Source organism: Rhagoletis zephyria, unplaced genomic scaffold (genome assembly GCF_001687245.7).
Source record: "Rhagoletis zephyria isolate East Lansing unplaced genomic scaffold, Rhagoletis_zephyria_1.1 Rzeph_scaffold_00059, whole genome shotgun sequence".
NCBI classification, from domain to species: Eukaryota; Metazoa; Arthropoda; class Insecta; order Diptera; family Tephritidae; genus Rhagoletis; species Rhagoletis zephyria.
The window spans coordinates 58,957-73,110 of record NW_016157143.1 but is presented as its reverse complement, the minus strand read 5'-3'; the positions used below and the strand labels follow the sequence as shown (position 1 = coordinate 73,110).

The 14,154-nt window shown below is 35.2% G+C and overlaps 3 protein-coding genes across 6 annotated transcripts; 1 reads left to right on the top strand and 2 right to left on the bottom strand.

The window, feature by feature from the left end:
* Positions 1-560: 560 nt before the first annotated feature.
* On the bottom strand, positions 561-10,204 carry kra (basic leucine zipper and W2 domain-containing protein kra). 4 transcript variants are annotated; one of them, XR_001848537.1, is made up of 9 exons: positions 6,108-6,345; positions 5,924-6,024; positions 5,052-5,190; positions 4,619-4,784; positions 2,565-2,808; positions 2,281-2,500; positions 2,103-2,225; positions 1,521-1,816; positions 561-1,456 (listed from the first exon to the last, which is right to left on the bottom strand). XR_001848537.1 is itself a non-coding variant. In XM_017624683.1 (9 exons), exons 2-9 carry the CDS (start codon positions 6,343-6,345, stop codon positions 1,770-1,772), a joined length of 1,278 nt encoding a protein of 425 aa, XP_017480172.1. In that variant the 5' UTR covers positions 6,346-6,356; positions 10,006-10,204; the 3' UTR covers positions 561-1,769. The 4 variants fall into 4 exon arrangements, 3 of the variants coding, with proteins under 3 accessions (XP_017480172.1, XP_017480191.1, XP_017480182.1); XM_017624683.1 differs by adding an exon at positions 10,006-10,204 and having other exon boundaries at positions 561-1,816; positions 6,108-6,356; XM_017624702.1 differs by adding an exon at positions 7,500-7,518 and having other exon boundaries at positions 561-1,816; positions 6,108-6,356.
* A 665-nt stretch (positions 10,205-10,869) lies between these two features.
* On the top strand, positions 10,870-11,675 carry mRpS18A (mitochondrial ribosomal protein S18A). The gene is made up of 2 exons (XM_017624647.1): positions 10,870-11,199; positions 11,298-11,675. Exons 1-2 carry the CDS (start codon positions 11,100-11,102, stop codon positions 11,666-11,668), a joined length of 471 nt encoding a protein of 156 aa, XP_017480136.1. The 5' UTR covers positions 10,870-11,099; the 3' UTR covers positions 11,669-11,675.
* A 5-nt stretch (positions 11,676-11,680) lies between these two features.
* Positions 11,681-13,572, bottom strand: pch2 (pachytene checkpoint 2 protein). The gene is made up of 4 exons (XM_017624637.1): positions 13,424-13,572; positions 13,181-13,364; positions 12,916-13,122; positions 11,681-12,856 (listed from the first exon to the last, which is right to left on the bottom strand). The coding sequence occupies exons 1-4, from the start codon at positions 13,483-13,485 to the stop codon at positions 12,035-12,037; spliced, it is 1,275 nt and encodes a 424-aa protein (XP_017480126.1). The 5' UTR covers positions 13,486-13,572; the 3' UTR covers positions 11,681-12,034.
* Between the last annotated feature and the right edge of the window lie 582 nt (positions 13,573-14,154).

Here is a 14,154-nt window from a genome sequence, read left to right as displayed (position 1 = left end):
TTATTCCAAGCATGATACTTTCACTTGTTGATTGCTGAAGGTTTATGGGTCGATTACGGATTGCAACCGAACTTCAGTTGGGTAGCCAATGGCTGAAATGGTATTACAGATGGCAACTGGCAGCTGAATTGCTATATTGGCAACTGCATTTTTTTTAGTGGCCGCAGAAATTTTGATGGAGTATTTCTTTTTTCAACTGTTTCTTCAGCTTATTTACATTCAAGTCTTAGTTGCTGGTTTTTCAAAATTTTATTTCCTTCAACTTTATAGAACTTAACTATAGTTGCTATTCATACGGGCAGGCTCTGTAATTCACTTCCGAGTGAATTTCAGCCCCTGCCAATTTTAATTCAAAGCGAGTTTGATTGAAATTCACTCCAAAGTGAATTGCACAACCTGCCTGATAATATACATTTTCATTTCAGTGGCGTTGCCTATCGGCAACCCAACTGCGGTTACGTTGCGATCCATAATCGACCCATTATATTGAATTAGTGATGCCGTTGGTCGCACCACTAAACAAGTTTTTTTCTACATACATATAATAAAAAGAAGCGCAATTACCTCCTTGTATCCCGTTGTTTACATTTTATTACCTTTTTGTAATATGTATATATTGTTTGTTAATTTATGTTTATGATAAACACATACTTGCTCTTAATAGTACATTAATTAAATTGTATTTAATTCCATCGTCATGTTGCTAACCTTCAAAGACTTTTTAAAATTTTTTTATTCGATTAATCTTTTACACATAAATAGCAATTTTCATTTTTTAATACGTAGTATATTTTACAACTTTTATCTTCCCTACTTCTCGTATCGTTTTTGTTTAATATTTGTTGCCCTACCTCATCCGGCAAAAGATGGCCATTGCTATTACTAGGTTGGTTGTTTTGTTGGCTTCCCGGGATCAATGCATGCGCGTCTCCCAATATTATATATGTATATAGTACTTGTAATGTTAATTTTCGTCGGGCCAGTAACACGCCTCAACTTGTCATTTGGCAATTAAAATCAATTATGCATAGATTATAAAAAATGAAAGCGGCGCACGTAAAATTCGAATTTTTTTGTTGTTGTATGGCCAAAAGATTTCATGCACTTACTTTTTTCTTTTGTTTGTTCATCTGACTCAACACATGGGTCATGTATTTGTAACATAAATTACGCTTATCTACCTGTTGTTTCGCCCTAAAACGTGATATATTATTTTGGGGTCAGTTTTTAGATGTTTCGCTTTTTAGCTAAAACTTGGTGTCATTACGTACATATGCCTGTATATTTAAGATTTTTGTGTGGATTGGCCACACTACATACTGATAGTATTAGTAGTTGTTGATTTCTTTTCACTTATAACTTTTTTCATAGACATGTATTTTAATGTATAATATAGTATATTTTAATTGCTTTTTTCCATTTGTTGTATGTTCAGAACATATTTGTAAACATTTTCCTATGATGTGAGAAATGATTCATTTTATATGCTGTGTATATATGTATGTATAGTATATGTATACTTGATGTTACATGTGTAGATTATAATGAATTTATATGGTTATCTGCCAGCTTATGATGTCGTCGCCCTAATGTCGTTGTTTGTAGGAGCAGGAAGAGGTGGAGGTGGTTGGTTACTTTTAATCTTCATGTTTTAACTAGAACTTTACTCTAAGAGAAACACGATGTAACGCTGTTCTATTCAGTTTATTTGTTTGCATGCCTGCTTTTTAAGACCCTATCCAATCTATAATGCCCGTCGAGTCATTATGTTATTCACCATTGCTTTGTGGCTTTTGTTCATCTTCGGATTCAGATTCTGTAAAGTAAAATGAAATATTCCTCTGTGAATTATGCGAATTTTTTCAAAACTAAGTTAGTATAAAATTTTTTTTTTGTAAAAGTCTTTATTGGCCTAATAAATCTATATGTTGCAACGCAAACTCCGATTTTTAGGCAAGCAAAAGCTTTAAAATTTGCTTTGGCATTTTTTGTTTACAATGAATGTGTTGATTTTCAACTAACACACGCTCATTTTCGGCAATGCCATTTCAAAATATAATGCAACAAAGTAATACAATATAAGTTTCAGATTACTAACTAACCTTCTTCAGCAGATTGCAGCCATTCGACAAATTTTCGCATCTGTTCCAGGAAATGCATTTTACCCTTACTGGAGTGGGCATCTTTGTACCATCTGAGTATGCTCTCTTCTGATAATACTTCAGCTATACAAAATATAAACATGTTAAACAACGATTTTTACAAAACAGCTGTACTTACTTTTGTAGAATAGCAATATGATCTTTTGGAAGGCCTTCATGAAGTTCATGTTTTCATAACAGAACTCTTGTACCTTCAATATCAGGGCCAACTCAGAGCGATCTGTTGAGGCAAAAGCCTGCAGCAATGGACAATAGCCTTTGAGATGTCGTACCGCCTGATCGGTGACCAACTCTTCCTTCTTGTTCCATTCACCGAGCGACATTATAGTCGACCAAATCTGTAAATTTTCGTATGATGTGTTAGGTTAGTTTTTGTTTACTAACTAAATTTCGCTTACTTACAATGATTATAATCTCGTGATCGGGAATGTTATTTCGCTGTGCGAATTCTTTAATGTCTGCCGTGATCTCTGAATGTGCTTTTTCGTCATTGATATCATCGATAAGCGTTTGTTGGAGTTCACGCTTGGCCTCTTGACTGGCCTGTGCTTTGTGTAATTTTATGATTTCGGTAAGATCCTTTTCAAGAAAAACTTGTTTTAAATATTCTTCAGTACGTTTGTTTGGTGGGAAAAAGTCCATTAATCTGAAAAATATGAATGAAAAAAAAAACATTCTATTTTTAATATTCATAAGAAAAATAACTGATATTATAGAGATACATATTACGATGTAAACGTTGTTTGAAATTCCATTGAAACCCGAATATGCGCTGGACATATTCGCGAGTGTAATAAAACCTCATTTTTTCTCTTGGGGAGTTAATTAATGAAATTAACTGGTGAAGTTATTAATTTCAACCTGAAACCCTCCAAACAAATGACACTTTCGAGTAATGTATTTGCGTGTAAAAGTGATTATTGGCCAATGTTTCTATGATAACTGCAGAAGTTTGGACACCCAATCACTTTCATGTTGCTTTTGCACGCTTGCACCAGAAATTGACAAATTAAAGCTTTGCTTCAAGTCAAAATCATTCTCAAAAAGTGTGCGGAAAGGCATATTTTCATCGACTTCAGAAAAAAAAATGTTTGAAATTAAATTTAAACCCGAATATGCATTGTACATATTCGCGAGTGTAATAAAACCTCATGTTTTCTCTTGGAGAGTTAATTAATGAAATTAACAGGTATGGATATCAATTTCAACCTGAAACCCTCCGCATCAATAGGTGCCATATGTTATTTTGAATGGTGAATTTTAATGTAAGAGTGATTATTGGCCAATGTTTCTATGATAATTGCAGAAGTTTGGACACCCGATCACTTTCATCTTGCTTTTGCACGCTTGCACCAGAAATTGACAAATTAAAGTGTTGCTTCAAGTCAAAGTCATTCTCAAAAAGTGTGCGGAAAAGTTCACCAAAGGAAATTCATATGCATAAGAATTATTATTTTTTTTTGCACTGTCAAAGCGATTATTGGCCAATTTTTCTACTGCATGAAGAAGTTTGGACACCCAATCGCTTTATTTTTCTGTAGCACACATTAACAATGAAAATATGTGATATTTCATGAGATCCATTGTGCAGTGTGCCGAGTTCATCATAATTTCAGCTTTGAATAATCTAATAATCAGCTACATTTCAATATACATACACACTTATGTGCATACATATGTACGTGTTAAAACGATAATTGGCCAGTTTTTCTACGACAAAGAGAAGTCTGGACAGCCAATCGTTTCAATTTACTCTTGCACACTTGTACAATGAAATTGATACATCGACTTTTAAATCGAATCAAATCCATTCGCAAAGTGTGCAAAGTGGTAACAAAGAAAAAATCAAGACCTATAAAACTATTTCATGAATAGAAAGATACATAGTGTGTGTAATTAAATGCATCAAGGCAAACGATCAGACGTATTTATTTCTAAACTGTAATTGATGGAAATATCCAATATGCGCAACCACGATTAAATGGCTAATTGGAACTTAGTTGCGTAAATAAGGCATTTGCATCCGTTATAATTTAGAAGTAAAAAGAGACTGATGCTTTGGCTCGATGCATTTCTGAACGCACCGATATTTCAATGCTTAATGATGTAAGCGCCATGTCAAAGCGATTATTGGCCAATTTTTCTATACATTAAAGAAGTTTGGACACCCAATCGCTTTATTTTGCTCTTGCACACTTTCACAATGAAAATATGTAGCGTTTCATTAGATTCATTGTTAAAAAGTGTGCGATTAAGCCTTTAAATTTCTTCTAAAAAAAATAAACAAATTAGTGCTATAAATACATCTATGTATATCAATTTACATATGTAATAAAAGTAGATTGTACCATTGCAGCGCGTACTTATATCTAGTTGTAAACATATATGTATGTGTACATATGTAAATGATGCTTTTTTTTTGCAATAATCAATATGAATAATACCATTTCACTTACTTGCTTTCAAGTCCACCCTTTTTGAGAGCTTGTACCAGATATGAAATGCCCTTCTCTTGTTTGAAAGCGACAAATACCTCGATAAGGAAGTCGATAGCAATGCCATCCTTAATTAAATGCTCGTTGTTCAATACCAACAGAACATTCGGGGGCACAGAACCATTAACTGCAACAATAATCAGACATCACATAATCAAATATCAGTAATAAATATAAAAAAAAATTTGGTGCTTTCTATTTAAATGTTATTGGGTTTGTGTCTTTTGCCTCTAGTAAATAATTCAAAAGTCAGTACGCCAAAATAAATTAATATTCCAACTATTTAATAGTCTTCGCATAAGGTACATGCTGTACAAAACTGCTAAACCAAATTTGGATAATTGGAATATGTACAATTAAAATAAAACAAACACCAGCATTTACTGCTACTTACCTAACCAGAGCGCTGTCATACGCGCAAGTTTGGTGCGTTCACTCGGAGTAAAACCTTTAATGAATACCAACACCTTTTTCATTTCCTCTTCGAACATCTTCTCCAAGTACTTATATCGACGCATGAGCTTGACGAATACCTGCAAAGTTAAAAAAAAAAAATCATCAGTTAAACACATACACACTTATTATCTTTTTCACAGTGAGACTTAACTCAAATTCGGTAGGTAACTATCATTAAAAAATCATGTTTCTCTTGTCGCAACATAAGAAATCTTTGATTTGCACTATGTTGAAACAAATCAAAGACAAGTAAAGATGTTACGTTTACTATTGCATACATTCGACACCATCTGCCGCAACGAGGTGCAACAAGATTGCCAGTCAGCGGACGGCTCTAATTGTATGCGTTTTGGTTAACCATTTTAATAACTTAAGAGCTAGTGACTCTATGTCGTGTTTAATTTTCTTGTCGCAACATAAGAAATCTTTGATTTGCACTATGTTGAAACAAATCAAAGACAAGTAAAGATGTTACGTTTACTATTGCATACATTCGACACCATCTGCCGCAACGAGGTGCAACAAGATTGCCAGTCAGCGGACGGCTCTAATTGTATGCGTTTTGGTTAACCATTTTAATAACTTAAGAGCTAGTGACTCTATGTCGTGTTTAATTTTCTTGTCGCAACATAAGAAATCTTTGATTTGCACTATGTTGAAACAAATCAAAGACAAGTAAAGATGTTACGTTTACTATTGCATACATTCGACACCATCTGCCGCAACGAGGTGCAACAAGATTGCCAGTCAGCGGACGGCTCTAATTGTATGCAAACAACAAATTTTTATAATTAATTTCATATCCATTACCTGCTCATGGCTGCGCATCGTCTCAATGTCTTCATTTGCTTCGAATATGCAATAACTTGTGCGGGGTTTCTCGCCATCCTGAGAGATTGATCCTCCCGGAACTGTAAGCAAAATTTTTTTATACGTTGGTATTGCAGTTTCATTTTTATTCAATTTAATTAAAACATTTTTTCGCTGTACACACCTAAGAGACCACCAGCAATTAATATATCAAATAGTACTTCGCCGTAGCGACGATAATCAAGTTTGTTACCAGCGCTGTCTAAATATTTAGAGATTTGTTCCAAGTCACCTTCAGTTTTTTCGAGACCAGCAATGACCGCATCACGGAATCCCGTTGGGTCATATTTCTCTCTTTCATCTCTTTTTCTGGTCTTTATGCGCTGACCTGATAGTACTGGTCTTTCAATTTTTTGACTCATACAATAAATTGCTGCAAGAAACATAGAAAAACCCAAGTAGTAAAAACCTTAAAAAATAAGATAACTTACAAAAAAAGGCTTCGTCTCACTTTAGCAGTTACTAACTATATAGTTATATATGTAGCTACTAGTGTAGCTATAGGTATGTAACTCTTAGCAGTTTTTTTTAGGTTCAAAATACAAAAAGACCACGTAAATATATTGAAATCCTATAAATAGCTAAATTTAATAACAGCTGCCATAATCCATGCCTACTGGTATAGTAAATCATGTGGCGCAAAAACACGCCACTACACTTTCTTCTCTACCTTCCGCTCCCACATGGCGTAGCTGAAGAATGTGAGAACTGCATATCAAGTGTCAAGGTGCAAGTATAGATTCATAATAAAAAAATAAAAATACCCACACAGTTGACAATTGTTAATTAGCCACATTAACAAGCTTTATGTCGTTTCTACATCAAATATACAAAAAAAAAAAAAAAGTTGGGCGGTTAATTACAATTGCATTCTAACCTCACTTCTTGAAAATCTCTCTTACTTTTTATTCGTGCTAATTGTGCTGACACCATTTGGCGTTCCCAAAGTATTAATCATCCAGCACACAGCGACAATAAAAAACCTCACTGTGTAAATTTAAAAACGAAGTAAAATTTCTACCTTAATCGAGGTCAATGCTCAACACACATGTTGCAGTCGCAGCCACGCCAATCAGTCGTTAATACTTTGATACCTATATGTATATACATATATAAAAAATTAACTATACATACATAAGTATCTAACTAAATTCAGTAATTAGTTTGAATAATACCAAAAATGTACCATATATCCTGGCAACTGAACCTCAAACTTTCCCAAAATATCCGTCACAATTACATATTTTAGGTACTTACAAGTTTCAAATGTGGAAAATTAAAATACTAGTCTTCACAAGGAGTTTCCGTTTATTGCTTGACCTCCCACAACAGACAGTAAGTTTATTCTCTTTGTTCGCTTTAGAAATTTGTGAAATTTCAAGCTGGCGAGTTCGTCACTAATCAACTGCAATAGGCTTCTACTTATTGTTCTTTCCTCTTTTTCTTGTCAATTCCGCTTTATGTCCGTCTTTATAATTGCTCAAAAAAAAAAAAAAGTTGACACGCATGCACTCACTATAGAAATGGACTTTCTTTTTCTTTCCTCCTTTCAAATTCTCTTCAGTTCAGTTTTTTGGCTATATCACAGTTACTTTTTTTTAATATAATTGCAAAAAATACAAAATTAAACTTAGATAAAAAAATAAAGGTTAAAATAAGGCAGAACGTGCGCCTTCAAACTATGATCACACTTCTATTACCGAACGATACAGAGGAAGTGAACGATAGAGCTGGGATACTATCGATAGTTGGAAACTGTTGCCTATACTGATAGTTTTTGAAAACATCGATGTCGGTGTTTAGCATATCTTCACTATATTCTCTTCAAATCTCTACACAACTTCATGGCTCGAGGCAATTTCAAGCAAAAGTAAAATTTTAAATATTCATACATTACAGAACAATTCACTATTTATATAGGTAAATACATTATTCTTATATGGAAGGAAATTCACAACACCGTCACCAAAAAAAATACTAAGAATCATTATATGTATTAAAATTTTATTATGCTATAAAACTCTATACATAATTTTTTTATAGAAATTTGAATTATACATCTTGAAACATTTATAAAATTCAGATTTTGCCCCCTCCCTATTGCATGGAAATGTATGTATGTACATAAGTATACATATCTAGTTAAGATGTACTGATAAATTAATAAGTTTATTCTATTATTATAAAGTTCCTTTAGATTCATTCAAATAAAAAAAATATGTGTAAGTTATAAATTTTCAAAGAATTGAGGTTTTCAATTGAACTCTGGTTACATAATGTGGTTCACGACGAAAGTACTATCGATGTTTTCAACTATCGAGTGGCGATACTATCGATAGTGTCCCAGCTCTAGTGAACGAAACACAAAAGATGGTGAAAACTAGTGATGTGCTGAGTCAATACTTTAAGTATTGATCGATACTCGGTACCGATTTAAAAAGTATCCAATATTCTCGAATTTTAGGTTTCGAATAAAAGCGCACATAGGGCAAATATACGCAAATAAAGGTTCAGGAAAAACTCGCCTATCAAAACCCGCAAGCAGGAGCCAATAGAGCTTTTAATACTGATTCAAATGAAAGATGTATATATGTCGGTTCGAGGCCATAATGCAGTGAAACTCTATAACTTGTTTGAAGCATTTTTGTTCTAGCTGAATCGTAAGATATAAATTTTGTAGGCCTGGTAGCAGATTCTGTAACCAGTTATCGACAATTTTCGAATCGGTATCGCTTTTGTTGACGTATTGTGGAGAATTAAATTACCACATATGATTAATTAATAAACTAAAACGTTTATTTAATCATCTTCCAAAAACTTAAAACTAATGACAAGAACTTTTATTAGAATGTGCACGTTGAATGAATGACTTCGAGAATGATCTAAAAACCTCACTGGGAAAATTTTACAGTTTTTAACTTGCAACAGCAAAAGTGAAAAAAAACAAGAGTTAAAAAGGAATAGAGGAAAAGTCAATTCAACAAAAGTGTTGCCACGCAAGGCGAATTCATGTTGTGTTCCCACAGTATCATATGAAATATTTTTACGTCAACAAGTGCGATATCGAAACTTGTCGCTAACTGGTTACATAATCTCTCCCCTGAAAGGCTTCATTATCCGTTAAACCATTTTTCTTAAACCTTGCATCGACTAAGGTTAAAACTGATAAAATAATATCTCTGTTGCGATAAGTTCAAGTGTTTTAGCCGATATCACATAAATTAGTAATGAAAGTGTGTTCTAAACTTAAAATGCATATAATGGCGAAGGTTTAACGTAAAGAATCGGTATCGGGTATCGAAAAGAAAGTATTGAGTACCGAAATCTTTTTTAAGTATTGGGTACCGACAATTCAGCACATCACTAATGATAACGCAAAGTCAGCGTCACCGATGGCAAAGTTGTCGTTCCCCTTTCTACTAGACCGATAGAAAACATTTTATTATTTTTTTTGCTAGCTATATTTTCAATACAGATCCAAATAAGGTAAATTAACGTAAATACCACATAAATGTATACAAATATAACTATATGAAACACCAACATTACCCTCGATTCTAAATTTGCCTATCGTAATCAATGGCAGCCCTAATCACCATTTTCGAAAGTGAACCGATTTCGCTCGTGCTGTACACCGCCATTTTCATTTGCGAAATTTCTAGCGCAGCGTTGCATTTACGTGTACAACTTTGTGTGGGCAGCGGAACGTGGTCTCCCCACCGCGCCAACTTGTCTGTACCCCACCACTAACAATTACTTGACCACGGCGACCTTATTTAATAAATTACCCCGAGACTACAAATCTCCTCAAAACAATTTCTAACAAAATTTACTTTGGATAAATCGAAAATATTTAAATAAATAGGGTATGACAACACCTAAACATCATTATGCTCGACACAGCAATCCACCATCTTGGATGATTCAGCACCTTATCTTCATTTCGGTCCTTTACACCAAATATTTGTTTTTTAATTCTTTTAGGTATAAATACTATATGAAAAAGCTTGTATTTTACTTACGATTAAAACAAAAAAAAATTTAGCTCGGCCGAGAAAATTTAGTAAAACTTTGCCTGGATTATCAACACACACCACTACTTTACTTTAATGCAGAATGGGAAGTGAAAATTCACGAAAAAATTTTTACGATTTTAGCTGTTCGACTGCGAACGAGAAGAGATAATTAAATTTCGTTCCGAAAGGCGCAAGATAGCATATGTGCAAGTGAGACAACACGATTTTGCTGACAATCCACAAACCGGTTCAAGGTGTGTTTAATCACCTGCGTGCTGCCGTACGAAAGAAAAACTTCTTTGCAATGAAGGTGTACGAAGGGCGTTTTCACACCACCAAAATTGCGCAATTTCGAAACTTCTCATTTTCAGCTGAAACTGCGATATGATTCTTAATTTGACCGAAGAACGTAGATAATAAGAAGGAAACAACACGTTATATTTGTAACGAGGGTGAGTTGCGGGAGCGTGCCCTACCGTTTTGTCTCGCAAGCGAGATAGAGTTTTGCTGACTGGGCATTTCACAGCATACTTTTCCATATGTAAAATTACGCCAGAAGAGAAGGTTCGAGCTTTCCAGGCCGACTTTATATTTTCCACCAAAATAATCGAGGTCCTACTCTGATGAATTCTGTGATATAAGAAAATACCTGTCAAACAGCAAAAATGATAGTTGAAAGCATGCGAGATCTCGCATACCGAGCGAAAGTATGCTTTGTACATTTTGCGGTCTACACGTGCGTGATCTCGCATGCATCGTCACGCAAGAGAGATTTTCAGCACGTGAAGACTGCCGGTTATAGGTGGCATACACGGTGTGCAGTGTTACCAAAGAACGTAGATAATCTATCTATCTACGTTCTTTATCTACATCAGGAGTTTTAAAAATTGGCTAAATTGGCGTTTCCACGCTGCCCCGAAATTGATTGTTGAAATTGCACAATCTGGCCGATGTGGAAACGAACCTTTTAGGAAATTTTTAAAACTCTTGTAGCTTTGTTTAGAGCGCTTATTGAATTCACCATTGTGAACATATTTTGGCAGATAACGTTCTCTGATGTTTTTGTAAATAAAGTAAATTAATAAAATTTTTGTATAAAAATGTCTAATTTACTACGCTTCGTAGGCCAAACCATTTGCCGCAAAGTAGCTCAAACAAATCGCAGCATAACAACCACCGCTCCGCTTTTGATAAAAGAAAGTAAGTAACGAGTACGCAACTTACTACTTTAGGGTTCTTGTTTCATAACTTTTTCATTTCCTGCTTTACTATTAACATTTAATTACATTAAATTGTAGTTCAGGAGAAAATAGAGAAAAATGCACTTGTTCTACAGGCTGTCACATTACCCTCACCACGTGCTGAACGTATGGTAAAAGAAGCTTGTGGCACAGGCTTCTGTCCGGAGTGCACACTTGGCTTGGATATCAAACATACAGATGTGCTTATATTGTCCCAATATGTGCGCTCCGATGGCTGTATGCTACCGCGACGTATTACAGGATTATGTCACAGGCAGCAGAAGCGTATTGGCACATTGGTCACTATGGCTCAGAAGGCGGGTTTAATGCCTAATTTGGCGCCGGCATGGAGTAAAAAGAATCCAAAGAAACGTTTCGGCTGGCGAAAATATAACAAATACTACCTTGAGGAGACTATAAAGTACTAAATTTAAGTTATTAAATTTGATGAAAAAATGCATGCGTTTCCTTTTTTTATATGAACTGGACTGAAGGTGTTTGGTCTGAGACTTATTTTGAAAGGAGCACAACTTATCAAAACGCACTAAAAATTTGTGGTTTTAGTACTATAGTATCTACCAGTTACTTAATGAATGTATAACTTTTTAGAAAATCTCGCACATAAATAGATTGAGTAGTTTTTATTTTATAGCAACCACCACATAATGATGTAAAAAAATGGTATTTTAAAGCAAAAATTGGAATAACTGTATGACTATAAGCAGTGCCATAATTTAGTTCTAAAATTATAAAAATGAAAAACAAATGTGTAAAAAAATTGTATCAATGTTTTTTTAGTTCTTCATCAGCTTTTGATCGCAATGATGTTGTTCAAGTGCTGCCAGCATTGCATCTAAAAAGTCGCTCAATCGAATTTTTCCATCCAGATCATAATCTGAACTGGCTGTATGCACTGCATGTGCCAAAAATGGTAGTTTACGCAAAGTGCGCCCGCTCAAACCATTGCTACGCTCGGCTAATGCTGATAACAATCCTTCATGTCGTTCGTCCTCAGTTAATGATTGTTCATTTATTATTCCAATGCGCATCATTTCCGTTAACATAGTTACGTAAATGCGTTTTACAGCCGCAGCACTTGGTAATCCAATGTACTGTTTGATGTCGGCACGATCTAAGAATGCCAAATCAATGGTTTCAGCTAAATTGGACGTTGCCAATATTAAAACATTTGGATGCTCTTTAATGGCATCGAGTTGTGTCAACAATGCATTCACCACGCGCATTGCATCCTTTGGTTCTTGGCCAGACATGCAATCACGCGCATAGGCGAGCGATTCAACTTCATCAATTAATACACACACTAGATTGTTAGGATCGATAACAATTTCGCGTATTTTTGCAAAAAGACGCATAACTAATTTCCCGCTCTCTGAAAACCATTTTGAAAATAGACTGTGGCTATTGATTTCGATGAGATGTGTATGGCGAAAAGTACGACGCACACGAATAGCTAATTTTTGTGCTAGAGCTTTGCATAAGCTGGTCTTACCAGTGCCCGGAGGACCATGTAATAGCAGCAGACGATTACATGAGATGATGTGCGGATTTACACTGTGCTGGGAGAATATCAGCGCGGAAAGTGCAAATTTTAGGAGCTGTAATGAATGAATGGAACAGAGGAAACTACAGGTTTAATTAAAAAAGAGTTACACACCTTCTCCTTCAAACCATCTTCATAAATAAGATTCTCCCATAAATGCAGAAAACTGTTAGATGGCAAAAGCCAATGACTGGACGCAGGTACTGCATCGCCATCGCCCGCATCACCCGATTCCACATCGAATGTTTCCAGCTCCATTAAACGTCTGTGTGGGCAGTAGAAGTGTAGAATTAAATGCTTCAAATCCGCATCATTGAAAAACTGCAGAAGTAACAAAAATTAATATAATTATAGAGATGTAACAGCTTGCAACTGCTACCTCGCCAATGCGTTTGGCTTCACATTCTATTAAAATTGATTCAACAAATTGCAGTTCCTTCAGGCCAGAATTGCTCTCAAAGGTAGAACCTTCTACTTTTACAGATTCACCTAGCGGCACTTTCACCATAGAAAGATATTCACGCATGGGTGCGTCAAGCAATTCTTCCAGCGTTTCCAAACGGCTATAAATACATATCGAGTTCATTCAGTGGATTTTTTATTTCATGCGAAACCTACTTACTTTTGATTAGGCTTAAGACATATTTCTACATGCACACTGTATTTTGCACTTAACAAATTCATATTTAGCGTTTAATTAGAATTTTTAAATTTTGCGAGAGGTAAATGACAAATCCTTTGAAATGCTACTTCTTCTTTGTAAATGCTTACGTTCACAATAGAACTTTCAAATGAGTACAGAATTGCCAAGCTAATGTGAAAGGAAATCGTCCTAGTTTCGTTTTAAAGAATTTGGATTTTTTAGTCCTTGTGTTCACACTGGTTGTTGTTGTAGCAGTATACAAGTTCCGCAAATAGTTTTTGGGTAGTGTTGCTGGAATGACAGTCCTTGGCCAAATATAAATCTGGGTCGTTTCGGTTACGTAGACCCGACTGTCGTGGAAACGTGTCCACACTGGTGATTTTACTCAGCGAAATTCAATAACACTAGCTTTGTTCCCTAACAACGGGTCATGGATGAAAAAGAAGATAAGATCAACGTTCCCACGACAGCCGGTTCTACATACCGGTATGACTCGGGTTTTACCCGACCGAGGACAGCTGTTTCGGCGATCTTACTCCATTTAGGTCGGCAAAATATCTCAAGCGTTGTTCGTCCATAGGGCTACATCTACTACATACTCTTATGTCAAGAGTTGACATCGAATCAAACCCTGGGCCAGAAACTTACACCTGCTACGTGTAACAGAGACGACCACACACAGACACAACTGCACGGTGTGTCAGACCAGG